General features: G+C 38.8%; 1 protein-coding gene across 1 annotated transcript; it reads left to right on the plus strand.

Moving 5' to 3' along the window:
- LOC110901455 lies at positions 1-27,293 on the plus strand. The gene is made up of 3 exons (XM_022148283.1): positions 1-256; positions 26,046-26,056; positions 27,057-27,293. The coding sequence occupies exons 1-3, from the start codon at positions 1-3 to the stop codon at positions 27,291-27,293; spliced, it is 504 nt and encodes a 167-aa protein (XP_022003975.1).
- The last annotated feature ends 515 nt before the right edge of the window (positions 27,294-27,808 follow it).

Genomic DNA, 27,808 nt, shown 5'->3' on the forward strand with positions numbered 1-27,808 from the left:
ATGAAAGTTTTTGAAAATCAATCATGGGTGGCAAAACCAAAATCATCAGTTGAAGAGAAAAAGATGGAGAATGTTTTGAAAACTGAACCAAAAGTTTTTAAAGATGATGTTGATAAACTTGAATTTGAACTTGATAAGCTACATGAAGAGTTTCCACCGATTAAGAAAGAAGAGTTAAAATCAAAAGCCAAAACTGATGTTCCAAATGTCATTTTTAACATTCCGAAAGTTGAAGTGGATTGTGATCTTGTGTTTGGTATTAGTGCATGCGTTTGTCGACTTCATCTTGTATCAAGGCTTGCATTGCTCAGGACACGAAGATCAAGAAATCAAGTTAACAAGTTAATTCCGCTTGAATGGGTGCTAATTCCGCTTGAAGAGTCAAATTGTAATTCCGCACGGAATTAACAAGTATTTCCGTTTGTAATGTTAATTTCGTGTGAGATGTCTAATTCCGTGTGAGTTGTTATTCCGTTTGAGCATGTTCAAACGGAATTAGACAGCCTATATATAGGGTTATTCTCGTTTTAGTTGGGATGGAATTAGGTCGAGGTTTTCCGATGGTGAAGCTTTGTCGAAGTGTCTACAGACTTGTAATTGTTACCAGATCAATAGAAAGACAGTTAAAAGTGATATTCTAACTGAATCACACACAATATGTCTGTTTCCGCCTTTCATATTGTGTAGAACGCCTCTGATCGACTCATTCGGGTCCGAAAACGATCCTACATGTGGTATCAGAGCTCAGGAGGAGGAGTTCTGCAGATTTCAGCTTAATTTCATCTAGTTTTTCTATCTTCTACGCCTTCTTTTCTCATTTGAACAAGTTTTAACGATTAAAATGGCCTGAATTTTTCACATCATAAGCGCAATTGTGTTTTAATCAATCCTTGAAAGATATGGACCTTAATTCATTCAAAATTTGATAACATCAGTAATTCCGTTTGGACATCGAAACTGAAATGCTGACATCATCATAATTTCGCTTGAAATTGGACCATAATTCCGCACGGAATTACTTCATTTGGTTAATTCCGTTTGAAGTTGTTGCTAATTCCGCACGGAATTCATAATTCCGCTTGAAATTTCAAACGAAATTATAATTCCGTTTGGAAGTATATTTCCGTTTGGTGATTCTGTTTGAAACTTTTAATTCTGTTTGAAGTCAGTGTGTAGGTTAATCTCGTTTGAAAGTAATCTCGCTTGGAAGTGATTTCGTTTGGAGTAATTTCGTTCGAAATCTAATCTCGTTTGAAAGGACTATTTGAGAAATTTTTTGAAAATCCGAATTATGGAAGAGGAATTTTATAAAGCTTTTGGTACCCCGATCACAGTTACTCAGCAGACAATGTTGGAAAATGAAACAGGGACGATGCAAAAACCGCCTAAGCTCATGAACATTGAGGAGTATAAAGGTTGGGAAGGACGGTTTGAAAACTGGGTTCAAGCAAATTATTTAGATGCTTGGGAATGTGTCGAGACGAAATATGTTAGCCGACGAATGATGACGAAGAGGAGATAGCTATTAAAGATATGAGTGTTGATGATAAAAAGAAATACAAGAATGAAAAAATGATGTTAAGTCTTCTACAACAAGCTGTGAAAGAAGACATCTTTGTCTTATTGCAACATAATGGGAGTGCATATTCGATCTGGAAAACGTTAAGATCTAAGTTTGTTGGAAGTCAAGAAATGATCAAGAACAAGAAATCGCTTCTGAAAAAAGAGTTTGATCTATTTCGTGGTTTGAAAAATGAGAGTACAAAGCAGATAATCGAAAGATATTGCAATTTGTTGGTAAACATGAGGAGGGTGAGCATCAATAAAGACAATGAGGAGTTGATTGAAAAATTAGCAGATGCGTTGCCACATGAAGCTTGGGGCACATATCTCATGATGCTAAGGAACAAGAAAGGTTTTAGCAATCTGACACTTAGCAAGTTCATTGAAAAAATTGAAGCTCAAGAGATGGAGCAAAGAAAGATTTCGAGAATGAAAGATTTCGATGGTGAGCAAGACATTGGGCTTTATTATAAAGCAGGGTTGAATGACAAATCCACATACATATCACCGAAGATTGAAACTACTTTCAATGCAAAGAGTTCATCAGGAAGTTCATCCAAAGGATCAAACAGTAACACAAGTTTTTCATCATATCCATCATTTGATCCGAACATTTCAACAACGAAGAATGGCAAGAAGCTTCAATGCAACATTGTATTGAATCTTGAAAATGATCAGGAATATTCTGAAGAACTTGCCAAAAGCCATATGTCTTTGTTGGGGACTGTGTTAAAGTCTTACCGAAGTTTTGTTGCAGGTCAGATCGGGAATCCAATGCTTACAAAAGAGGATTATGATCAGATCGATGCTGAAGAAATGGAATTGATGGATATTAAATGGTGTTTGGCGAGTGAGTTAAGACGGGCTGAGAAATTTAAGCAGATCACAGGAAGAGATGATTTACGTGAAGCTAATGTTTCTACTTTAGGTTTTGATAAATCTAAATTTACTTGTTTTCGTTGCAGGGAAAAGGACACTTCAAGAGGGAGTGCACTAATCGCGAAGCAAGTGGAACTCAAAATCCGTTCAACAACAATGATTACTACCGGAAGGCCATCTATCATCAAGTTGCTCAACAACAACAAGAACCACAAGTGGCACATGGTAGAAAGTAATTGAAGAATCTTTAAAGAGAGCTTGTCTGGTGAATCAAGATGATCAAACAGCTTCAACAGGTTTCAATTGGGACAAATATGTTTCAGCTGATGGAAAAGCATGATTGATAGATCAAGATGATGAAAAGTTGCCAGAAGGGTTTAGCTGGGAGAACTTCAATTGGGATGATTATGATCCGAACAAGATTTCAAATAAAAAAGCTTTTGTTGCTCGAATTGAAGAAGATAGTGATGATGGTACTGAGTATTATGCTAAAAGAATGGCTAAGCATTTGAAAATGATGGCAGAAAGTGATAGTGAAGATGGAAAATCTAAAAAGAAAAAGAAAAAGGTCAAAACACCAGTTAGCAGTGATGATGAAGATGTTCTGGTGGTCAGAAGAAAAGTGAAAGAAGTTCCAGCTTTCAAAATTGATGAAGAAGCTGATGCAAAGAAGAGTCCAGTGATTTGTGAAAACTGTGAAGCTGTAAAGAAACAAAACAGTACTTTGATTCACAACATGAACAGGTTGAAAGAATCTTATGATGTACTGAACAAAGCCATGAATATGTACAATGATACAAGTGAAGAACAGGCAACAGCAATGAAGACACTTCAAGGAGCATTCATGATAAAGCAAAAAGTTGTGAACAACTACATCGAGATGTGTGCTGCTCTGGAACAAAAATTGGAGACTCAAAGGATTGAAACTGAAAGAGTTAATCGTTTGTTAAAAAGTTACTCATGTACTTCTTATGTCATTGACAGGATTTATCCAACCGTTGAACGCATGAAGGCATTTGAGGATGATGAAGTAACTGAAGAACAGAAGGTTTCTGAAAGAAAGACTCCTGAAAAGAAGAAAGAAAAGAAGAATGACACAAAGAAAAAGACTGACAAAAAGAATTCTGGTAAGAAACAAGGTGTCAGTTATAACAAGTGTCCACCCCCGCTGGAAAATGGATATTTGCCCAGAAATCCAAATTCTGAAAGAGTCCAAAAGGCAACAAACTTACAGTGGGAGTCTAAGCTTACAGTTAATTTGCCAGAAAACATTGACATCACGTTCACATCGTCTGACACTAATCAACAATCTCAATTCATGAAGAAAGTGGTGGATCATGTGTTAGATAACGATGAAACCGAGGAGTCAAAGTCGGAATCTATGTCAGAGTCAAAGTCTGAGTCCAGCACTCCGAGTCAAACTGAAAAACAAGGCAAAAGAGTTTACAATAAAGAATTCCTGTTATCAAAATCTAATTTGAATGATGAAACATTTAAAGTCGCTTACACTTTAAATGATTCTGACAAATTATATTCTGATGAGGAATTTCCAATAAGAGGTGTCAAACCAGAAATGATTAAAAAGGTTTTCAAACTAACAGAAATTAATATTTCTGAAATAAAAGATGTAAATCTTACTAATAAACCTAAAAAATACACCTCAAGAGTTCAACAAAGAGAAAACAAGAAAAAGGGTTACAGTTCTGGTTCTTGTTATCGAAAGAAACCAAACCATAACGGTAATTTCAAAAAGAAAGGATTAGGATTTATTCCACCAGAAAATCATAAAAATGAAAAATATGTTCGTGATTTTAAATCAAAAATGATATTTGTTTCAGGTACATCTTCTGAGAAAGAGAAAGAAAAGTTGTTCAAAAAGTAGTTAAACAGAGAATTCCTTGCAAAGAAGCAAGAAGAGATACAGACTATTGTTCAGAAGAAGGAAACTCGAACATGTTTTAAATGTGGAAAAAGTGGTCATATTGCCATAAACTGTTCACAGACAAAACCAACCAAACAGGGAGTTTCTAAACTGAAAGAGAAAGTGATTGAGTTTGAACCACCAATTGAGAGAACTAAACTTTTTATAAATTCAAAGTTTGAAATTGGTGAATGTTCGAACAGGTTTTACAAGAGAAGTGCAAAACTTGACAACTAAAAGTGGGCTGTTAAGAAATCTGGTGATAGTTCTAGTAATGATTCTGATTCATCAAAATCAGAGGAGCTATCTTCTGGCGATGAATCTGATTCCACAAAGGCAGATGAGCCACAGGTTGAAGAAAAAGGTGAAGAATCAGTTCTTGTAATGGATGATGAAAATTTTCTGTCACACCCCCAAAATCCACACGCGGAGTATCACCGCTTGGGAGCGTGACTGACCAGGATCAAGCCACCAATCATATTGAACATGTAAATAATATTAAGTAAAATAAATGTAAACTATCCATTCAATACGATAGGTGTTCAAAAACATAACCATAGTTTCCAAGTGTAGCGGAAGCATAGTAAATAAACCAACAATGGATAATAGCTTTAAAAGTCATAATAGTTCAACGTAGAAAACACGATCCCTGTTCACAACGACCCGCTTCTCCAGTGCAAGCTCCAAGTACCTAACGATCTGCAAGGCATGTAACAGAATGATCAACAAACTAGTTGAGCGAGTTCACAGTAAATAAATGCGTAATAGTAAGTAACGGGTGGCTCTACAGGGCCAATAGTAAGTTATTCAAGTGGGGGCTTCCCATGTTATGTGACCACTAGACTATTCGTAATATCCCTGTTCTTCGTCCGAGAACAGTAGCGCGTATGAGGTAATTGAAAATATGACCACGTAGGTGTTATCCCAACCTACGGAAGAAGTAAGTAATGCGTACACGTAGGTTTTACGTGCGTATCCTTTGTATCGAGGATAGTAATTGGCATATGACCACGTAGGTGTTATCCAACCTACGGAACCACGTAGGTGTTATCCCAACCTACGGAACCGTCCTGACATCCGAGGACTATGATAGGTGATAGTCTAGGAAAAGCGTTTGTACGTTATTAGTCAATTGAAACCTTTAACCCATTCCCACGACCCGGGAATCCCATGCCTCAGTAGGAGTGTGAACTCACCTTGGTTTGCTCGGTATGCTAGGTTATGCACTCACAAGTAATTAATCACGTCCTATTGTATGCACGTATAACAGATCAGTTCATGTTCACAATGATACACATGCAATTTAATGTTCACATAACAGTCAGTTTGCATATCGGCACAACACGTATTATTTCACACTTAATCATCAACTATCATTCGATTCACATTACCCATCCTTCGATACATTGTTCATCCTTCGGTCTAACAATTATCACAACTATCACAATTATGTTTCGACACGTCTTTCGATACACAGTTATCATCTTACGATTCATGGTTATCTTTCGACACATCAGCTATGTTTCGACATAGTTATCCTTCGACACACAGATTATGTTTCGGTCAACACACTATCTTTCGGTCAACACAACTATCTTTCGGTCAACACAATATCTTTCGGTCAACACAATATCTTTCGGTCAACTATCAATTCCTAACAGTTTCAGTACGTCATCGATCAAACAGGCAGATTTCAATTGTTTCTCAAGAACCCTAATCGAACCATACATGAACACAACCTATTTACATTCAATCAGGTTAACTTAAAACACGACAAGTTCATAACTAATCAAGATCAATACTCGAACCCATGGCGTAACAATCCGATTAACATAAATATTTTCCAAAACATACATACCAACCGATTACAATATGAACAATCCGATTAACATCCATATCCGATTAACATGCCTATCCGGTTAACATACAAACAACATATTGCAATACTAACATACATATCCGGTTAACATACTAACAATATATTGCAAGACAATTTATAAATCATGAAATCATATACACTTTAAACACTAACCAGAATAGAAGGCAAGAGAATTGATTAACAAGAAGTCTCCGTAAGTACGTGGTTGCCGTCACAAGTAGAGGTGCTCTAGGGTTTTTAGAAAATAACCACCGATTTACATGCATTCTTAATTATAAACGTATCACAGGAATGGGCCAAGCCCACTAGAAGGACTGGGCCGAAAGATGTCGAAGGATATGTTTCGTGATCCTTCTGGCCGAAAGATGTCGAAGGATCCTATCTTTGCTCGAAGGGTATGTTTCGAGATCCTTCGAACCTAAGGTTATCTTTCGTGATCCTTCGATCTGTATATCATGTTTCGTGATCTAGACTAAGTGTTTTAATAATAATTCTAATATTATTTTCTACCACAGCAAGTAATCACATTTAGGCAAAACTACAATACGTTTCATTAAAATACAACGCGTACAATTTCAAGTCTACAATCCAAACAACTAAACAGTCAAAGTCAACGCGCATTTAATGCGAAAGTGAAAGTCAGAAACTCGAGTTGTCACATTATCCCCAACTTAAAAGAAATTTCGTCCCGAAATTTGGTACGCACTCACTGAGGAAGCTAGGTAAGTTACATCGTTCACTGGTTTTCCTGGGGTGTCACATCATCCCCCCGTTGATTTGGAATTTCGTCCCGAAATTCAGTAGTAGTAGCTTCAGCCTCAGAAGTGGATGCATTGGTTTCGAATAGCTGGGGGTACTTTTCTTTCATCTGGTCTTCGCGTTCCCAGGTATACTCTGGGCCACGCTGGGAGTTCCAACGAACTCGAACAAGAGGGATTCTCTTGTGTTTGAGGACCTTAACATCCCGGTCCGTGATTTCAACTCGTTCCTCGACGAACTGCAACCGCTCGTCGATAGTGAGTTCCTTAAAAGGAACTATAAGGGTCTCATCTGATAGGCATTTCTTCAGATTCGACACGTGAAATACATTGTGAACTGCACCGAGTTCAGCTGGTAGGTTTAATCTGTAGGCTACTTTGCCAATCTTTTCTAAGATTTCGAATGGTCCGACGTACCGCGGATTCAGTTTGCCTCGTTTACCAAATCGAACCACACCCTTCCAGGGTGAAACTTTCAATAAAACCCGGTCTCCGACCTCAAATTCCAAAGGCTTTCTACGCTTGTCCGCGTAGGCTTTCTGACGGTCGCGTGCTGCCGCCATGCGTTGTCGTATCTGTGCAATCTTTTCTGTGGCGTCCACTACAATCTCTGGACCCGTAATCTGGCTATCCCCCACCTCTGCCCAACAGAGAGGTGACCGGCATTTACGTCCGTACAATGCCTCGAATGGAGCGGCTTGAATGCTGGTATGATAGCTGTTATTGTATGAGAACTCCACCAAAGGGAGGTGTTTTTCCCAGCCGTTGCCGAAATCGATGACACACGCTCGAAGCATGTCTTCTAGAGTTTGGATAGTTCGCTCAGACTGCCCATCTGTCTGAGGGTGATATGCTGTGCTCATGTCTAATCGTGAGCCGAAGGATTTGTGCATCGCTTGCCAAAGCTCTGACGTGAATCGTGCATCGCGATCCGAAATGATAGAGGTGGGCACTCCGTGCCTCGAAACAACTTCTTTAAGATAGACGTCTGCGAGGGTAGAAAACTTATCCGTTTCTTTGATAGCCAAGAAGTGAGCAGACTTTGTGAGTCGATCAACGATCACCCAAATAGTGTCATTCCCACGCTGGGATCTAGGTAAGCCCGTAACGAAATCCATGGAAATTTCTTCCCATTTCCACTGTGGTATCTTAGGCTGCTGAAGTAGACCAGCTGGTTTCTGATATTCAACCTTGACTCTCGCACAGGTTAAGCATTTTCCAACGTACGTAGCGATGTGAGCCTTCATACTAGGCCACCAATAAGTAGTGCTGATGTCGTGGTACATTTTATCCGACCCTGGATGTACCGAATAGCGAGACTTGTGAGCTTCATCCATTACAAGTTCGCGTAAACCGCCATAAAGTGGGACCCAAATACGCCCCGTTACATAGTAAGCGCCGTCTTCCTTTCGTTCCATGCGTTGCCTTGAGCCGCGTAAGGCTTCAGCTTTGACGTTTTCGGGTTTCAGTGCTTCTAACTGAGCAGTTCGTATCTGTGCAGGAAGACTGGACTGAATAGTAAGCTGTAGCGCTCGCACACGCTTAGGTAGAGTGTCTTTCCGACTGAGGGCATCAGCCACAACATTGGCCTTGCCTGGATGATACTTGATGGCGCATTCATAGTCGTTTAGAAGTTCAACCCATCTCCGTTGACGCATATTCAAATCCTTTTGCTTAAGAATATGCTCGAGACTCCTGTGATCGGTGTAAATCGTGCACCTGGTACCGTACAGGTAGTGTCGCCATATCTTAAGCGCGAAAACAACAGCTCCCAGCTCTAAATCGTGCGTCGTGTAGTTCCGTTCATGAACCTTGAGTTGCCGCGAAGCGTAGGCAATAACTTTATCCCGCTGCATCAATACACAACCAAGCCCCTGTATCGATGCGTCACAATAAACCACGAAGTCATCCGTGCCCTCTGGCAATGAGAGAATAGGTGCGCTGCAAAGCCTATCCTTTAAGTACTGAAAAGCGGTCTCTTGCGTACTACCCCATCTGTAAACGACACCTTTCTGTGTTAACATAGTAAGTGGTTGCGCGATCTTGGAGAAGTCTTTAATAAATCGCCTGTAGTAACCTGCCAAACCCAAGAATTGGCGTATTTCTGTCGGTGTACGTGGTACTGGCCAGTTTCTGATCGAATCAACCTTGGATGGATCGACATGAATCCCATCCTTGTTCACCACATGGCCTAAGAAGTGGACTTCACGAAGCCAGAAGTCACATTTTGAAAACTTTGCGTACAGCTGTTCCTTCCGAAGGAGTTCCAAGATAAGACGTAAGTGCTGCTCGTGCTCCTCCTGACTCTTGGAGTAGATCAAAATGTCGTCGATGAAAACAATGACGAACTTGTCAAGATAAGGTTTGCACACCCTGTTCATAAGATCCATGAAGACTGCAGGCGCGTTCGTAAGCCCGAATGGCATGACAAGAAACTCGTAATGACCGTAGCGAGTTCTGAAAGCGGTTTTGGAGACGTCCTCATCCCGGACTCTCAGCTGATGATACCCTGACCTTAAATCAATCTTGGAATAGTAACACGACCCTTGCAACTGGTCGAATAGGTCATCAATGCGCGGAAGAGGATAACGGTTCTTCACCGTCACCTTATTGAGTTCACGGTAGTCGATGCACATCCTGAACGTACCGTCTTTCTTCTTCACAAATAACACTGGAGCTCCCCAAGGCGAAGAGCTTGGACGAATAAAGCCCTTTTCCAAGAGCTCTTGTAGCTGCTTCGACAGTTCTTCCAGTTCGGTTGGAGCTAAACGATACGGTGCGCGGGCTATTGGTGCTGCTCCAGGAGCTAACTCAATCTGAAACTCGACTTGACGATGAGGAGGTAAACCAGGTAAGTCTTCAGGAAACACTTGAGGAAAATCACGCACAACTGGTATATCCTCCAGCTTCTTTTCCTTTGCTGACGCGTCAGTGACAAGTGCCAGAATGGCAGTATGTCCCTTTCGTAAACATTTCTGCGCCTTTAAGAAAGAGATGATGCCAACCACAGCACCACTCTTGTCACCTTGTACTTCGAGAGGTTCTTGACTGGAGCGAGGAATACGAATAACTTTTTCTTTGCATAAGATCTCCGCATGATGTTGGGATAACCAATCCATACCGATGACGACGTCGAAACTACCCAAAACTATGGGTATGAGATCAATCAAGAAAGTCTGACCCGCTAGAACAATACTACAACCCTTGACTACATGAGCGGCCTCTACACTTTTACCATTTGCTAGTTCTACGACGTGTTTGGTGTCTAGGGGTGTTGGTGTACGTTTTAATAATTTACTCATTTTCAATGACATATAACTTGTATCAGCACCCGAATCAAATAAGACAGTAACATAAATATCGTCGAGAAGAAACTTACCCATAACCACATTGGGATCATTCACTGCATCTCCTCGACCCAACACAAAAGCACGACCACGAGCTTCATTGCCGTTGTTGTTGTTGTTTCCCCCGTTGTTGTTGTTACCATTACCCTGATTGTTGTTATGATTGTTGTTGTTCTGGTTCCTGTTTAGCTGAGGGCAGTGTCTCTTGATGTGACCTTCAGCACCACAATTATAGCACCCCTTGTTGCCCTGTTGCTGATTCTGCTGTGCTGGTAGCTGCTGCTGGTTCTGGTTCGCAGGTCGAGCGCTTCTACAATCTTTGGCCTCATGACCCATCTTGAGGCATCTTTGACAACGAACCTTATTACACTGGCCACTGTGATGTTTGTTGCAGGTGTTACACTTTGGAAGGTTTCCTCGATACCCTCCCTGTCTGTGGCTGCCTGAGGAGTGCTGACTGGGACTCTGGTAACTGTCTGTCTTTCGTTGTTGAGCTTGTGACTGTACTGAAGCTGACCCCTTGCTAGAATCCCCATCCCATTTTCTCTTACTTTCACTGGGAGTAGCAAGTGTAGTAGAAGCAGTAGCGGTAGCAGTAGCACTGACACGCTTAGGCAGTTTATTCTGTTCTACTGCCTGATCGGTGATGCGATGAGCGAGACGCTGGATTTCCTGGATGTTGTTGAGGTTAGCCGAGGTAACGTGGCTCTGTATTTCTGGTGCCAAACCTTTGAGATACAACTCAATACGCTTGTATGGAGGGTCCACCATAGTTGGACATAACACAGCCAACTCATTTGATCTCTTGGTGTAAGCTTCGATTTCCGAACCAACCATTTTCAAGTTATACAACTCGTCCTCCAACTTGTGAATGTCTTCTCTAGTGCAGTATTCCCTCTTGATCAGTTCTTTGAAATCATTCCAGGGTGTGGCGTTAGCAGCTGCCAACCCTAAGATCTGCACTTGTGCGTTCCACCAAGTGAGCGCAATCCCTTCAAGTGTGCTGGTGGCGAACTTCACCCTGCGAGCCTCAGGGCATTCACACATTTCGAAAACCGACTCGAGCTTTTCAAACCAGTGGAGGAGTCCAACTGCTCCCTCCGTGCCACTGAACGAGCTAGGACGACAATCCATGAAATTCTTGAAGGTGCACCCAGGTTGTTGCTGAGCGGGTTGACCTATTGTGTACGAATAGGGCAAAGTTAAGTACGAGAATTAATGTAGGATCTAAAGATCCTAGTGTCTATACTGCAGGGTATACTACCTGCTTGGGCGGCTGCAACTGCCGCAGCAATGAGAGCCTCTAGCTGGGCTTGAGTCATGTTAATTCGTGCGGCCATTGATCTTCACATCAAGGCAACATAAGTGAGAAAAGTTCGCGAATAGTGCGATGACAGAAGAGTGTAAGCACATAAGTATTCTCATGCAATGACAAGTTGTGAGCAAAGTAATGTAAGCATACTACGAGCAAAGTTCTATGCAAATTCTAGCATGTAGGCAATAAACATAAACCTTATTACCTAGGAAGTTGAGTCTTGCACGTGGAGCGAAGCGTCGTTGTGGATCGTTGAGAGCACTGTTCTGGTTATAGTCTGGTTTTAATAAAAACGTTTTTCCATATTAAAACCAAGTTCTCTATAACCAATGGCTCTGATACCAATCTGTCACACCCCCAAAATCCACACGCGGAGTATCACCGCTTGGGAGCGTGACTGACCAGGATCAAGCCACCAATCATATTGAACATGTAAATAATATTAAGTAAAATAAATGTAAACTATCCATTCAATACGATAGGTGTTCAAAAACATAACCATAGTTTCCAAGTGTAGCGGAAGCATAGTAAATAAACCAACAATGGATAATAGCTTTAAAAGTCATAATAGTTCAACGTAGAAAACACGATCCCTGTTCACAACGACCCGCTTCTCCAGTGCAAGCTCCAAGTACCTAACGATCTGCAAGGCATGTAACAGAATGATCAACAAACTAGTTGAGCGAGTTCACAGTAAATAAATGCGTAATAGTAAGTAACGGGTGGCTCTACAGGGCCAATAGTAAGTTATTCAAGTGGGGGCTTCCCATGTTATGTGACCACTAGACTATTCGTAATATCCCTGTTCTTCGTCCGAGAACAGTAGCGCGTATGAGGTAATTGAAAATATGACCACGTAGGTGTTATCCCAACCTACGGAAGAAGTAAGTAATGCGTACACGTAGGTTTTACGTGCGTATCCTTTGTATCGAGGATAGTAATTGGCATATGACCACGTAGGTGTTATCCAACCTACGGAACCACGTAGGTGTTATCCCAACCTACGGAACCGTCCTGACATCCGAGGACTATGATAGGTGATAGTCTAGGAAAAGCGTTTGTACGTTATTAGTCAATTGAAACCTTTAACCCATTCCCACGACCCGGGAATCCCATGCCTCAGTAGGAGTGTGAACTCACCTTGGTTTGCTCGGTATGCTAGGTTATGCACTCACAAGTAATTAATCACGTCCTATTGTATGCACGTATAACAGATCAGTTCATGTTCACAATGATACGCATGCAATTTAATGTTCACATAACAGTCAGTTTGCATATCGGCACAACACGTATTATTTCACACTTAATCATCAACTATCATTCGATTCACATTACCCATCCTTCGATACATTGTTCATCCTTCGGTCTAACAATTATCACAACTATCACAATTATGTTTCGACACGTCTTTCGATACACAGTTATCATCTTACGATTCATGGTTATCTTTCGACACATCAGCTATGTTTCGACATAGTTATCCTTCGACACACAGATTATGTTTCGGTCAACACACTATCTTTCGGTCAACACAACTATCTTTCGGTCAACACAATATCTTTCGGTCAACTATCAATTCCTAACAGTTTCAGTACGTCATCGATCAAACAGGCAGATTTCAATTGTTTCTCAAGAACCCTAATCGAACCATACATGAACACAACCTATTTACATTCAATCAGGTTAACTTAAAACACGACAAGTTCATAACTATTCAAGATCAATACTCGAACCCATGGCGTAACAATCCGATTAACATAAATATTTTCCAAAACATACATACCAACCGATTACAATATGAACAATCCGATTAACATCCATATCCGATTAACATGCCTATCCGGTTAACATACAAACAACATATTGCAATACTAACATACATATCCGGTTAACATACTAACAATATATTGCAAGACAATTTATAAATCATGAAATCATATACACTTTAAACACTAACCAGAATAGAAGGCAAGAGAATTGATTAACAAGAAGTCTCCGTAAGTACGTGGTTGCCGTCACAAGTAGAGGTGCTCTAGGGTTTTTAGAAAATAACCACCGATTTACATGCATTCTCAATTATAAACGTATCACAGGAATGGGCCAAGCCCACTAGAAGGACTGGGCCGAAAGATGTCGAAGGATATGTTTCGTGATCCTTCTGGCCGAAAGATGTCGAAGGATCCTATCTTTGCTCGAAGGGTATGTTTCGAGATCCTTCGAACCTAAGGTTATCTTTCGTGATCCTTCGATCTGTATATCATGTTTCGTGATCTAGACTAAGTGTTTTAATAATAATTCTAATATTATTTTCTACCACAGCAAGTAATCACATTTAGGCAAAACTACAATACGTTTCATTAAAATACAACGCGTACAATTTCAAGTCCACAATCCAAACAACTAAACAGTCAAAGTCAACGCGCATTTAATGCGAAAGTGAAAGTCAGAAACTCGAGTTGTCACATTTTCCACCATTGAGGGCTGAAAATTTTAAGAAGAAAATTGGAAAAGTTGAGATTTCAAATCAATTCTTCTCTGAAAAGAAAGAATTTGATGTGAAAAGGCCTTTAACCCCAAAGTGAAACATATTTTTGGAAAAATGATTGACAAAAAAGTCAAAGGGGTTAAAGAGTTCTATGAAAAGAAAATGGGAGGTAAGAAACTAAGTGTTGGTAACTCAGTAACACCCAAGGCTGGTCAGGCTTGGGTGGATATATTCTTTGATTAAAAACCTGACTTGCCGGAGCTCCCAGGTTGGTAAGAGTGGAGCAGGAATCGGCATCATTCTTTGTATTAAGTTTGATTGTGCATACCTAAAAATGGTAGTTGATTTGACCTACAAGTGGTAAATCAGGGACATTAAATTGTACTTGATTTTCTACAAATGGTATGTTTGGTTGGTGAATTTAAAAGTGGATGATAAACAATGTGATGAGATAAACCCCGTTCCCTACAAGTGGTAAAATCAACTAAACTTATTTTCCGGAAAAACCATTTTGATTAAAACAAGCTTAAGTGTTTTGAAATCATAATGGGAAAATAGTTTGTTGAAAGGGGGAGTTCTGATTGTTTATGCCAAGTGGATGGCGAATTGAAGCAATTCACAACAGTTGTCAATTTTCTTGTATAGTTTGTTTTCAAATTTCTTTATATGTGTTTGCATTTTAGGGGGAGTAAAAATTTTAGAAAATCCAAAAACATTAGAAAATTTGAAAAATTCAAAAACATGATAAAATCAAAAATGAGTTTTGTTGAGAAAAGAGGAAATGATAGTACATCAGTGGACTATCACAACACGCTAAAGAAATGGAAAGTTAAAAATGTGATAAATAATCTCACTATGGATGTGCCAGTAGGTTTTTACACATTTCGTAGTTTATGGTCGAGATATAAACATAAATTTCAAACTTGCTTATCTGGTGGGGAACATTTCTTGGATATATGGGTAATCCCCGAAATCTTGTTTGAAAGGTCCCTCTTTCTGAGATACTAGGTTTTATACTCAGTGATATCCGGGGTATTATCCCGGGACTTCTGATTTTGTAGAAGCAATGGCCTAGTCCCCGTATAATACTTTGCATTTGCTTGAAATATTGTCACACCCCGACCACGTAGAACATATAAAACGTGGCGGAAACATCGGGGAGTGTTGTAACAGAATCAATTGTTTCAAATCCATGGCAATTGAAGTTTCCTTTTATTAATCAAACATGAAAGTTTACATTGTATTAAACAAGGACCAAAGAGTACATAACATAATTTAACTAGTTCTTGTCTCGTTTTAAGTCACTAAGGCACAGGTCCGCCTAAGTATATCTTGATAAGTCCTATGCATCATCTCCTGAAAACACATGTGAAAATAGGTACGTCAGCATAAAAATGCCTGTGAGATACATAGGTTTTGTGAAAACGGAATTCATGACTTGTGTTTGAGAAAATGTTTAGTCATGAACCTTGTAATTTGCTTCGTCTTGTAAATCATTTGAAAAACGATGAGATCAGGTGATATGTATAATTAAATGTAAGGTTAAATGAATAACCTAGTAAAATGAGTTTGCATAATATAGTTGTTTGTAAAAACAATGTCTGGTGAGGAATATGTTATTTTTGTAAAACGTAATATGTCCAAACTGAAATGATTTAGATAACGCGAAGATATGTAATATTATACAAGCATTTATATATAAGAAGTACCAGCGGCGTATCCACCATGTTTGTACCATATTACATACGCCACGTTACTCAAACCATTTGCCCAAACCAACCACCAGGTAAATTGTTCATGTATAAATCAATTGTCAAGTGTTATTGTGTAAACCATATCGAAATGTCTATGTTCAATGTAAACCACCAAGTATGTATATCAATGTCAAAATGTTTATGTTCAATGTAGATCATGTAATGTGTACCTAAAATATATCTTGTATGGTAAGTGAGATGTATCAACTAAACCATATGTAAAATGCACAAAACAAGGTGTTGAAGTAAAACATGGTTTAAATCAACGTTATGTTTTGTGGAACAATGCATGCTCTACTGATATAAACATTTATGCGGTATTGTGAAAATGCATACATCCAAGCCTTGAGACTGTGGCGATAAACCCTTAAACGATTTAAAGGTTTATCTAAGTTATGTATATCGAATTCGGTCATTCCTTCCAATCCAAATAACCCAGGATTTCAGGAACGGGAGTTGTCAATTCCTATGGTACCACTACCTACTAACGAACGGCGTATCTATTGTTAATGAATGTATTGTTCCATGTTAAACAAACCAAATGTCATACCAAAATGAAAGCATGTGATGTAAACAATTTGTACTAAGTATGCCCACAATGGGCATACATAGCATGAAAATGAAATGTGAAACAATGTACTAAGTATGCACATAATGGGCATACATAGCATGAAATGTAATGAAATCATGTACTATAATGTACTAATGAACATAGAAAGTATATGAATGTGAAAACGGGAAAGCATGAAAGTAACAAGTAGGCACATGTGTTTCACCCCAAAACAGTTTGGAAAACAGTAAAAGAGGGGTTCAATGTACTCACCTGAGATTGCTTAGAAGTCCTTGTGTAATAATCACACAATGCTAGAGATCACGGAATATCAAACGGCACCTAATAGGTAGCTATATTAATATACCGGACCAAATTCGGAAGGATGGGATAGTATGCGGGTTCGTAAACCAAACGAGTATGGAGACTCGTGTAATATGGTTTAACAAAACCTACATACTAAAATGAAACCTAACCTAAGTGTTTACGGCCCATTACGACCCGTTTAGGTAGCTTATGCTACCTTTACGCGTCGTTCGCGTAGAACGCGTTTGGAACGCCTAACCTCGTGACCACAAGGCATAACCTCGAAAGGTTATAGCTATGGTCACCTAATGTGTTTGGTCGGATCCTAATGATCGATCAAATGGGTCGGGTTCGAAAGTATAAGCGATGGTTTAGATCGCTTACCTTACGACCCTATATATGCACTAAAATAAAAGTGACGAGCTAAGCATGTTAGAACATGCTTAACTAAGTTTAGAAAACAGGTTTGGCATCAAAACTAACAGCTTTGATGCTCATGAGTAGTTTGGTTACAAAATACACAAGAATGCGCATTTTGGCCGAAACTACGACTCGTCACTGAGCCTAGATAACGTGGTAATCAGTAGGTATAGTCATTATGGACTATAACCATCGTGATCACGCTCACGTTATGAAGTTCTAATGAACTTCGCGTTGACCATAGGCTGGTTAATGCAGAAAGTCAACAAAACGTTGACTTTCGGACTCGAAAAGCGAATAAAACAACGAAAGAATACTTACGGAGGGTCCCCGAATGCTAATCTAGATCAAAATGGCTCAGGTATGAAACAAAGGTTCCAACTTAGAGCTCTTGATCAGATTTTTGTGGGTTTTACTCAAAAGGGGGGGGGTATTTATAGGAAAAGTAAAGCCATTAGGATCGTTTCTTGAATTTCATGCCACGATCTTAAGCGTACACTTGTCACAAAGTTGTGGTGGCTCAAAATGACCATTAGGTCCTGAAATGGTGAAAGGGCATTGCCCTTTGGTGTGTTTGAAGGGCCAAATTTGCAAGAAAGACAAAATTTTTGTTACTGAAGGGGCCATGCGTCCCGCATAAGGATATGCACAAACTCAGGCGGGCCGCCTGGGCCTGTCTGATCTGCACATACTTTCCGAAATAGCAGTTTTGGTCCCTATTGCGTATTTAAGCCATGTCCGACACTTCTAAGGCCCGTAAAGCCAACTTTAAGGCCCTAAAATGATGCCTAAACATTGTGGACATGAAACACGCTCAAAAATATGTCGGATGTTGGTTCGTTTGGCCGTACGATCGCGATGTTCGGTTAATTACGACGGAATGCGCATAAGCGCAAAAGACGATCCAAATGACGCGACGAACGGATTTTTCTCATGCCAAACACTAAGGCATAATATGAGGATGCTTACATAAATTTTTGGATGTCCAGATGTATTCAGAACGTAAGTTATGCGCGAAAATGCAAACTTATGCACTTTTTGACACTTTTAGTCCCTGAATGATCCAAAAGTTTGTTTTAGCATACCAAACCCTTCAAAGCCTATTTCTAAGCTATGTAAAGGATATTTATGGTACTTTTACTTATGGACATGTTCCGGAATGTTTGTTACAGTTCAAATTGGCATCCTTTCGCAGTTTGTCAAGTTTAGTCCCTGTAAGCAAATTAACTTGTTTTTGCCATACCAAAGCCTTCAAAACTTATTTCTAAGTTATGTAAAAGTTATTTCAGGTATGTTAAGTATATGTTGATGTTCCGGAGTATTTGTCGCATTAAACTGAGTACGTTTATGCACCAGTTTGCGCATAATTCTCCAGAAAGCGATGTAGAGTTTGAAATTGAACAAGAATTGATATGTGCAAAAGATACACATATTTATACAAGATTCCAAGTATGAAATACAATATTTCATCGGCTTGGTATCTGTTTGATGGTCGCAGTGACCCAGGTGTCACAGTCTCCCCTACTTTAGGAAATTTCGTCCCGAAATTTAATCAGAGGAAACTTGTGAGAGTTTAAAACATGAAGTTTGAAAAGATCGAACAACATTGGTTAGGGTTCTGAGCTTCTAGTAACTTTAATAACATCATGCTTGCAATGTAAGAGGGATACTTATATACAAGTATATGAAGCGTCATTGGTGCGTCCACCGTACCTCCATCACATCGTTCTCATTTTGTTATTGTTGTTACTGTCGGCTCTTACACATAATAAATCTTACTGGGTTTCTGTGCACCAAATTTCATAATTATGTACGCGTCCATAATTACACAATTCCTTGCATGGTTCACTTAGTCTATTTTATAATGTGTAGGGGAAAACCAAATGAATAAACCCTGTGATTAGTGTGACTAGACCGCCATAGAGTCCTTTTAATTAAATCAATAAATGATCTAAATAGACTATCAAGGAGTCTGTTCAGCTATATCACTAGATGTCATTCTTTAACCAAATTGTGAATCAATCTTTTTGACTAGACCACTAAAAAGGGTCTCTTATGAATCATGGAGTGGTACTATATAATCCAAGGGTCTTAACTTATTACATAGAAGCCCATTAAGGATTTAAGGTAGTACCTTTTTGAATATCCTACTACAAATCCCTCATATAAAGATATGAAAGATTCTACGAGGATTTGGATAACTAATACCCAGAGTATAAAAACACAAAATGTATAAAAGAAAACACAAGATGCATAAACACATAGTCATATAACCACAAGGATTGTTTATCTAGATCTTTAATTTGTTAATTTGTTTTGCTACAGAGCGCATGTATTTAAAGCACACTAGGAATCCATCTCGTGGATTTCATTTGGTACTTTAATCATTATCAAGAATCTAACTATAAAGATAGAAAGATTTTTTTAAAAGAAAAATTCGATTTCGATTATAAGGAACCGAAATGTTTGAATTTAGGTACATAAGGAATCCAATCAAGGACTCTGGTTTGAAAGATAATCATCCATAAGGGTCTAAATGTGAAGATAAAAAGATCCCATATGGATTTTAGAAGTTGAAGATGTTTTGAAACCTGTTTTGAAACCTTGCATTGGACGTGCTTAATTCAAAAAATGGAGTAAAATGCTTATGAAGTTGAGATGCTAGCTATGTCAAGGCGACATATGAAGTGGAATTTGAAGGCTAAGTCAATGTATGAGGAAAATATTTTTGAAAACTATGCATGAGGTTCTAAAAAAATGTGTTCAATGTTTTTGAAACCTTATATATAATACATTTCAAATTATAAAGTAGGTGTACTAGGTAAGTAAAAAATGTTTTAAAATCATGCGAGATGAATTTTGAAATTATGTATAAGGGTTTTCTTTTTTTTTTTTTTTTTTTTTTTTTTGAAAGACATGAATGATGCTTTTCGAAATCATGCACTTGATAAGAAAATGTACTGTGTTAATTATTGTTTTCAGACTATATGAAATGTTTTGAGATCATGAAGATTGTTTTTGAAATACTTGCACTGTGTATGTTGAAAAATCAAAACGTAATGGGTACGAGATTTGAAAATACCCTTAGTTATCTAACCAAGGATTCAAAGGTACGCAGAAGCATGATTACTCATAATGTCACTTTATTTTCTGTACTTTGTTTCTTAGAGTGAAATGAGTACTTAAAATTTTCGAGGGAATCATGAACGATCATTTGAAAGAGAGAATCACAAGAGTAGTTTGTAAGGAACATAGTTCCTTAATACAGGTATTATAGGGAAATGCCATAAACACATGTAATTATACTTGTATATCAGGATTGCGAACAACAACTTTTATTTATGAACGAGACATATTGTTTCACAATACACGAAAACAAAAGAAACAAGGGCATAAGACAGCATCATCCTTTGTTTAGCCGAATGCTCATCCAAGGGTTGGATTTGCATTAGCAAGCTTTGGGCATTTGTTCCTGAAATGGCTTGTCTCGCCACAGTTGTAGCACGTTCCAGGCGGAAAGCGAGCTTGAGTAGGGTTGACTTGGAGTTGGGTAGCAGCAAGGTTTATAGCAGCTTTGTTTTGGATAGCAAAGCGGCATGTGTTGACCAAACGTCCCCTCCGTCCACAGTAGGTACATTTGGAACAGGGTATGAGGTTTGAATGATGACGGTTGCATCGTTTGCACAAAGGGGCAGTTCCTATGTATGGCTTCCTAGCTGGTGGCCTTGCCACATGGCTAGGTCCCGCTTGATTAGGTGTAACCGTTGCGGGTTTCCTTGAAGCCTTACGCTTCCTTGATTTTGGTGCTGGCTTGACTTCTGCTTCCTTTGGTGGCTCTTGAGTGGCTTCGTTGTCAAGACGAGAGGCTTCATTTTTGAGACGAGAGGCTTCATTGTTGAGACGAGCCATGGCAATGCCTAAATCCACAGTCTTCTGAATCACTTCGCCTATTTGCCGGGCAAATTTGGTTGTTCGCTCGGACATTTGACCAGTGCTGAGAGGAATAGACATTCTAGAAGAAAATAAAAGATATAGGAAGAAACAAGTGAAAGGTTATTGGATAATCAATACAGAATGGTAACGAATGAAAATTGTGATCATTTGTTTGTTACCTAAGGCAAACAAATGAGATGGTGACAAATCAAAGTAAATGTGTCAAAAATAATGTATCGCGAAGATATGCTCGCCTATAAGTGAACACTCATCCCAAGAATTCCCAGGTAAGCACAACTGGTCTCGCGTCTGATGAGATGTATACGAAGTGCTTGCCTAGACAGAAAACCCGGAATACAGGCATTCACCCTTCCAGTTTGCACGTGTTCACATTATTTAAAACCCAAAACCTTGACGAGGTTTTGAAAACTCAAAGGGGTTCAAAACCATATAATAGAGAGTTCAAAACCTTACAATAGAGGGTTCAAAACCTAGTAATCAATCATCCTAGAACAGATGATTAGTTTTCAAAGCGGTTTCGAATTTTATGTTCTTGTTGTGGTTGTCGCCTAAGGATAGGTCACAGTATTGTTTTATGACTAAACGAAAGTAAACTCGCGTTAGGGTCCTAGAAAGGTTATAGCCTAGGTCAAAGTATTACTAATAACCTAATTCCCTATAACCATGAGCTCTGATACCAACTTGTCTGTCACACCCCGACCACGTAGAACATATAAAACGTGGCGGAAACATCGGGGAGTGTTGTAACAGAATCAATTGTTTCAAATCCATGGCAATTGAAGTTTCGTTTTATTAATCAAACATGAAAGTTTACATTGTATTAAACAAGGACCAAAGAGTACATAACATAATTTAACTAGTTCTTGTCTCGTTTTAAGTCACTAAGGCACATGTCCGCCTAAGTATATCTTGATAAGTCCTATGCATCATCTCCTGAAAACACATGTGAAAATAGGTACGTCAGCATAAAAATGCATGTGAGATACATAGGTTTTGTGAAAACGGAATTCATGACTTGTGTTTGAGAAAATGTTTAGTCATGAACCTTGTAATTTGCTTCGTCTTGTAAATCATTTGAAAAACGATGAGATCAGGTGATATGTATAATTAAATGTAAGGTTAAATGAATAACCTAGTAAAATGAGTTTGCATAATATAGTTGTTTGTAAAAACAATGTCTGGTGAGGAATATGTTATTTTTGTAAAACGTAATATATCCAAACTGAAATGATTTAGATAACGCGAAGATATGTAATATTATACAAGCATTTATATATAAGAAGTACCAGCGGCGTATCCACCATGTTTGTACCATATTACATACGCCACGTTACTCAAACCATTTGCCCAAACCAACCACCAGGTAAATTGTTCATGTATAAATCAATTGTCAAGTGTTATTGTGTAAACCATATCGAAATGTCTATGTTCAATGTAAACCACCAAGTATGTATATCAATGTCAAAATGTTTATGTTCAATGTAGATCATGTAATGTGTACCCAAAATATATCTTGTATGGTAAGTGAGATGTATCAACTAAACCATATGTAAAATGCACAAAACAAGGTGTTGAAGTAAAACATGGTTTAAATCAACGTTATGTTTTGTGGAACAATGCATGCTCTACTGATATAAACATTTATGCGGTATTGTGAAAATGCATACATCCAAGCCTTGAGACTGTGGCGATAAACCCTTAAACGATTTAAAGGTTTATCTAAGTTATGTATATCGAATTCGGTCATTCCTTCCAATCCAAATAACCCAGGATTTCAGGAACGGGAGTTGTCAATTCCTATGGTACCACTACCTACTAACGAACGGCGTAGCTATTGTTAATGAATGTATTGTTCCATGTTAAACAAACCAAATGTCATACCAAAATGAAAGCATGTGATGTAAACAATTTGTACTAAGTATGCCCACAATGGGCATACATAGCATGAAAATGAAATTTGAAACAATGTACTAAGTATGCACATAATGGGCATACATAGCATGAAATGTAATGAAATCATGTACTATAATGTACTAATGAACATAGCAAGTATATGAATGTGAAAACGGGAAAGCATGAAAGTAACAAGTAGGCACATGTGTTTCACCCCAAAACAGTTTGGAAAACAGTAAAAGAGGGGTTTAATGTACTCACCTGAGATTGCTTAGAAGTCCTTGTGTAATAATCACACAATGCTAGAGATCACGAAATATCAAACGGCACCTAATAGGTAGCTATATTAATATACCGGACCAAATTCGGAAGGATCGGATAGTATGCGGGTTCGTAAACCAAACGAGTATGGAGACTCGTGTAATATGGTTTAACAAAACCTACATACTAAAATGAAACCTAACCTAAGTGCTTATGGCCCATTACGACCCGTTTAGGTAGCTTATGCTACCTTTACGCGTCGTTCACGTAGAACGCGTTTGGAACGCCTAACCTCGTGACCACAAGGCATAACCTCGGAAGGTTATAGCTATGGTCACCTAATGTGTTTGGTTGGATCCTAATGATCGACCAAATGGGTCGAGTTCGAAAGTATAAGCGATGGTTTAGATCGCTTACCTTACGACCCTATATATGCACTAAACTAAAAGTGACGAGCTAAGCATGTTAGAGCATGCTTAACTAAGTTTAGAAAACAGGTTTGGCATCAAAACAAATGGCTTTGATGCTCATGAGTAGTTTGGTTACAAAATACACAAGAATGCGCATTTTGGCCGAAACTACGACTCGTCACTGAGCCAAGATAACGTGGTAATCAGTAGGTATAGTCACTACGGACTATAACCATCGTGATCACGCTCACGTTATGAAGTTCTAATGAACTTCGCGTTGACCATAGGCTGGTCAATGCAGAAAGTCAACAAAACGTTGACTTTCGGACTCGAAAAGCGAATAAAAGAACGAAAGAATACTTACGGAGGGTCCCCAAATGCTAATCTAGATCAAAATTGCTCAGGTATGAAACAAAGGTTCCAACTTTGAGCTCTTAATCAGATTTTTGTGGGTTTTACTCAAAGGGGGGGGGTATTTATAGGAAAAGTAAAGCCGTTAGGATCGTTTCTTGAATTTCGTGCCACGATCTTAAGCGTACGCTTGTCAGAAAGTTGTGGTGGCTCAAAATGACCCTTAGGTCCTGAAATGGTGAAAGGGCATTGCCCTTTGGTGTGTTTGAAGGGCCAAATTTGCAAGAAAGACAAAATTTTTGTTACTGAAGGGGCCATGCGACCCGCATCAGGATATACATAAACTCAGGCGGGCCGCCTGGGCCTGTCTGATCTGCACATACTTTCTGAAATGGCAGTTTTGGTCCCTGTTGCGTATTTAAGTCATTTCCGACACTTCTAAGGCCCGTAAAGCCAGCTTTAAGGCCCTAAAATGATGCCTAAACATTGTGGACATGAAACATGCTCAAAAATATGTCGGATGTTGGTTTGTTTCGCCGTACGATCGCGATGTTCGGTTAATTACGACGGAATGCGCATAAGCGCGAAAGACGATCCAAATGACGCGACGAACGAATTTTTCTCATGCCAAACACTAAGGCATAATATAAGGATGCTTACATAAATTTTTGGATGTCCGGATGTATTCAGAACGTAAGTTATGCGCGAAAGTGCAAACTTATGCACTTTTTGACACTTTTAGTCCCTGAATGATCCAAAAGTTTGTTTTAGCATACCAAACCCTTCAAAGCCTATTTCTAAGCTATGTAAAGGATATTTATGGTATGTTTAACTTATGGACATATTCCGGAATGTTTGTTACAGTTCTAATTGGCATACTTTCGCAGTTTGTCAAGTTTAGTCCCTGTAAGCGAATTAACTTGTTTTTGCCATACCAAAGCCTTCAAAACTTATTTCTAAGTTATGTAAAGGTTATTTAAGGTATGTTAAGTATATGTTGATGTTCCGGAGTATTTGTCGCATTAAACTGAGTACGTTTACGCACCAGTTTGCGTATAATTCTCTAGAAAGCGATGTAGAGTTTGAAATTGAACAAGAATTGATATGTGCAAAAGATACACATATTTATACAAGATCCCAAGTATGAAATACAATATTTCATCGGCTTGGTATTTGTTTGATGGTCGCAGTGACCCTGGTGTCACAAATATGGCATCGCCCTCAGTACAAAAAACGATGAAACGTTGAAAAATGCTAATCATGTGTTGTTGAAGAAAAGATTCTCTAAAGGGAACACACCAAAAGTCGAGCCATCATCTCTCTGCTGAACGGAAGTTCTGACTTGAGCTCTCACGGTTTTGCATTTAACCCTTTAACAGATATCATCTAGGTATACTCACCTGTAAGACTGAATATTAGGATCTGGATACGGGAGTATATTCAAGTGGTGGGACACGCGAATAGGTTTAAGTGCTTAAGACACTAATCTCGTATCTCGATATAGTTGAACTTTGTGTAAAAATTTAATTGAATCAGTATACTGACAATCTAGGTGAATTGTTTAGAACTTAAACTGTCTAAAGCTTAACGGTGTTAGTGACTTGTCTCATAAACTGATATGATCCTCTAACACAAACTCACATAAATATTTACAGACAATATAGACCTAGAGTGTAAATATTTCTTTACTGCATTTCATTGTATTCAAAAATCCAAAAATATTTTAAGAGTGTTTTAGCATAATGTTTTTGAAATATCCAAAAAGAGTTTTGACAACTGGTGTTGAAAGGCTGATTTTCAAAATTCCGAGTGCTAAACATGATGATCAATTTAAAGGGGAGTTGGATGAATCTAAAAATGTTTAAGGATTTTGTCTGCATGTGGTTATCAGAAGTTTTTCAAATGAAAAATCATTCTTTGATTGATCATTGTTTCTTCAAGTGTTAAGCAGATTGTATTTTTGACAAATTTTAAATTTTTGAAATTTATTGTGTGGTAGAGATTGTGCAGGTACGAAATCTGAGTTGAGCCAGGGTCCGATTCCTGAGGGTTCTGTGAATAGAGAAAGCCAGGTTTCGATCCTGAGCAAAGTATGAGCCAGGTCACGATCTTGAACCTATGAAAGCCAGACTGCGATCCCAGCTTATCGAAAGGGGGAGTCTGTAGATGCTAATGAGCCAGGTTATGATTTTGGAAGCCTGTATTCACGCAAGCTACTGATGAACTTAAGGAATCAAGAGATCTGATCAAAAGAATTAGAAAGCTTGAGAGCCAGATTGAGATCCTGATCCGTTAAAGATTCAACATTCAAGGGGGAGATTATTTGTTCGAGGGGAGTCTGCTGGTGTTGATAGAGAAGAGAGAAGATTTGAGGATGCTTTACAATGTAAGATACTTCAAAGAAGAGCCCGAAGACTGCTAAAGACTGAAGATGTTGAAGACTCGACACTTAAGACTCGTCAACATTCGAGGGGGAGTCTGTTAGTGCATGCGTCTGTCGACTTCATCTTGTATCGAATCTTGCATTGCTCAGGACACGAAGATCAAGAAATCAAGTCAACAAGTTGATTCCGCTTGAATGGGGTGCTAATTCTGCTTGAAGAGTCAAATTGTAATTCCGCACGGAATTAACAAGTGTTTCCGTTTGTAATGTAAATTTCGTGTGAGATGTCTAATTCCGTGTGAGTTGTTATTCCGTTTGAGCATGTTCAAACGGAATTATAGGGCTAATCTCGTTTTAGTTGGGACGGAATTAGGTTGAGGTTTTCCGACGGTGAAGCTCTGTCGAAGTGTCTACAGACTTGTAATTGTTACCAGATCAATAGAAAGACAGTTAAAAGTGATATTCTAACTGAATCACACACAATATGTCTGTTTCCGCCTTTCATATTGTGTAGAACGCCTCTGATCGACTCATTCGGGTCCGAAAACGATCCTACATTTGGTAGTGTTCCAAGTGTAAAGAAATTATGGGTCTCATTGTTTGAATAAATTTCTTTAATGTATGTAGGGGCTGCCGAGTTCAATAATCTCAAAGTGGATCATGGACAGCGGAGCTTCAAGGAACATGACCGGAATGCTAGCATTACTCTATGACGTCAAATCTATCAACGGAGGATATGTGGGATTTGCTGGGAATCAGGGTGGCAGGATAGATGGTCAAGGAACTTTAACGAATGGAGTTGTGTCATTTGAAAAAGTGAACTACATAATAGAACTTGAAAACAATCTGCTGAGTATCTCATAGATCTGTGACAAGTCTTTTACCGTACATTTCACTAAAAATGAATGTCTTGTCATAAAACCTGGTTTTAAAATTCCTGAAGACATGGTTTTGTTGCGAGCTCCATGAGAAAATGATTTATATATTCTTGATATGAGTGTCGCAACAACAACAGATCATCAGAAACAATGTTTTGTGTCAAAAACCAAAGCGACCGAAAAAGAGTCGAAAATTTGGCATCGAAAGATGGGCCACATTCATGTTAGGAAAATGAACTTTCTTGTACACAATGATTTAGTTGAAGGTGTGAATCTTAAAAGTTTTCATTTAAATGATGATTGTGTAGAGTGCAAGAAAGGAAAGTAGGCAAAGAAGTCACACACGCAGAAGTTGCTGAATTCAATCAAAGTACCGCTCGAGAGACTCCACATGGATCTCTTTGGGCCGGTTAATGTGAAAGGTATCAGTGGAGACTTATACTGTCTAGTAGTCATTGATGAATTCACTAGATTTTCTTGGGTGGTGTGTATGGAGAGGAA

The sequence above is a fragment of the Helianthus annuus genome, chromosome 13 (genome assembly GCF_002127325.2).
Source record: "Helianthus annuus cultivar XRQ/B chromosome 13, HanXRQr2.0-SUNRISE, whole genome shotgun sequence".
Lineage (NCBI taxonomy): Eukaryota > Viridiplantae > Streptophyta > Magnoliopsida > Asterales > Asteraceae > Helianthus > Helianthus annuus.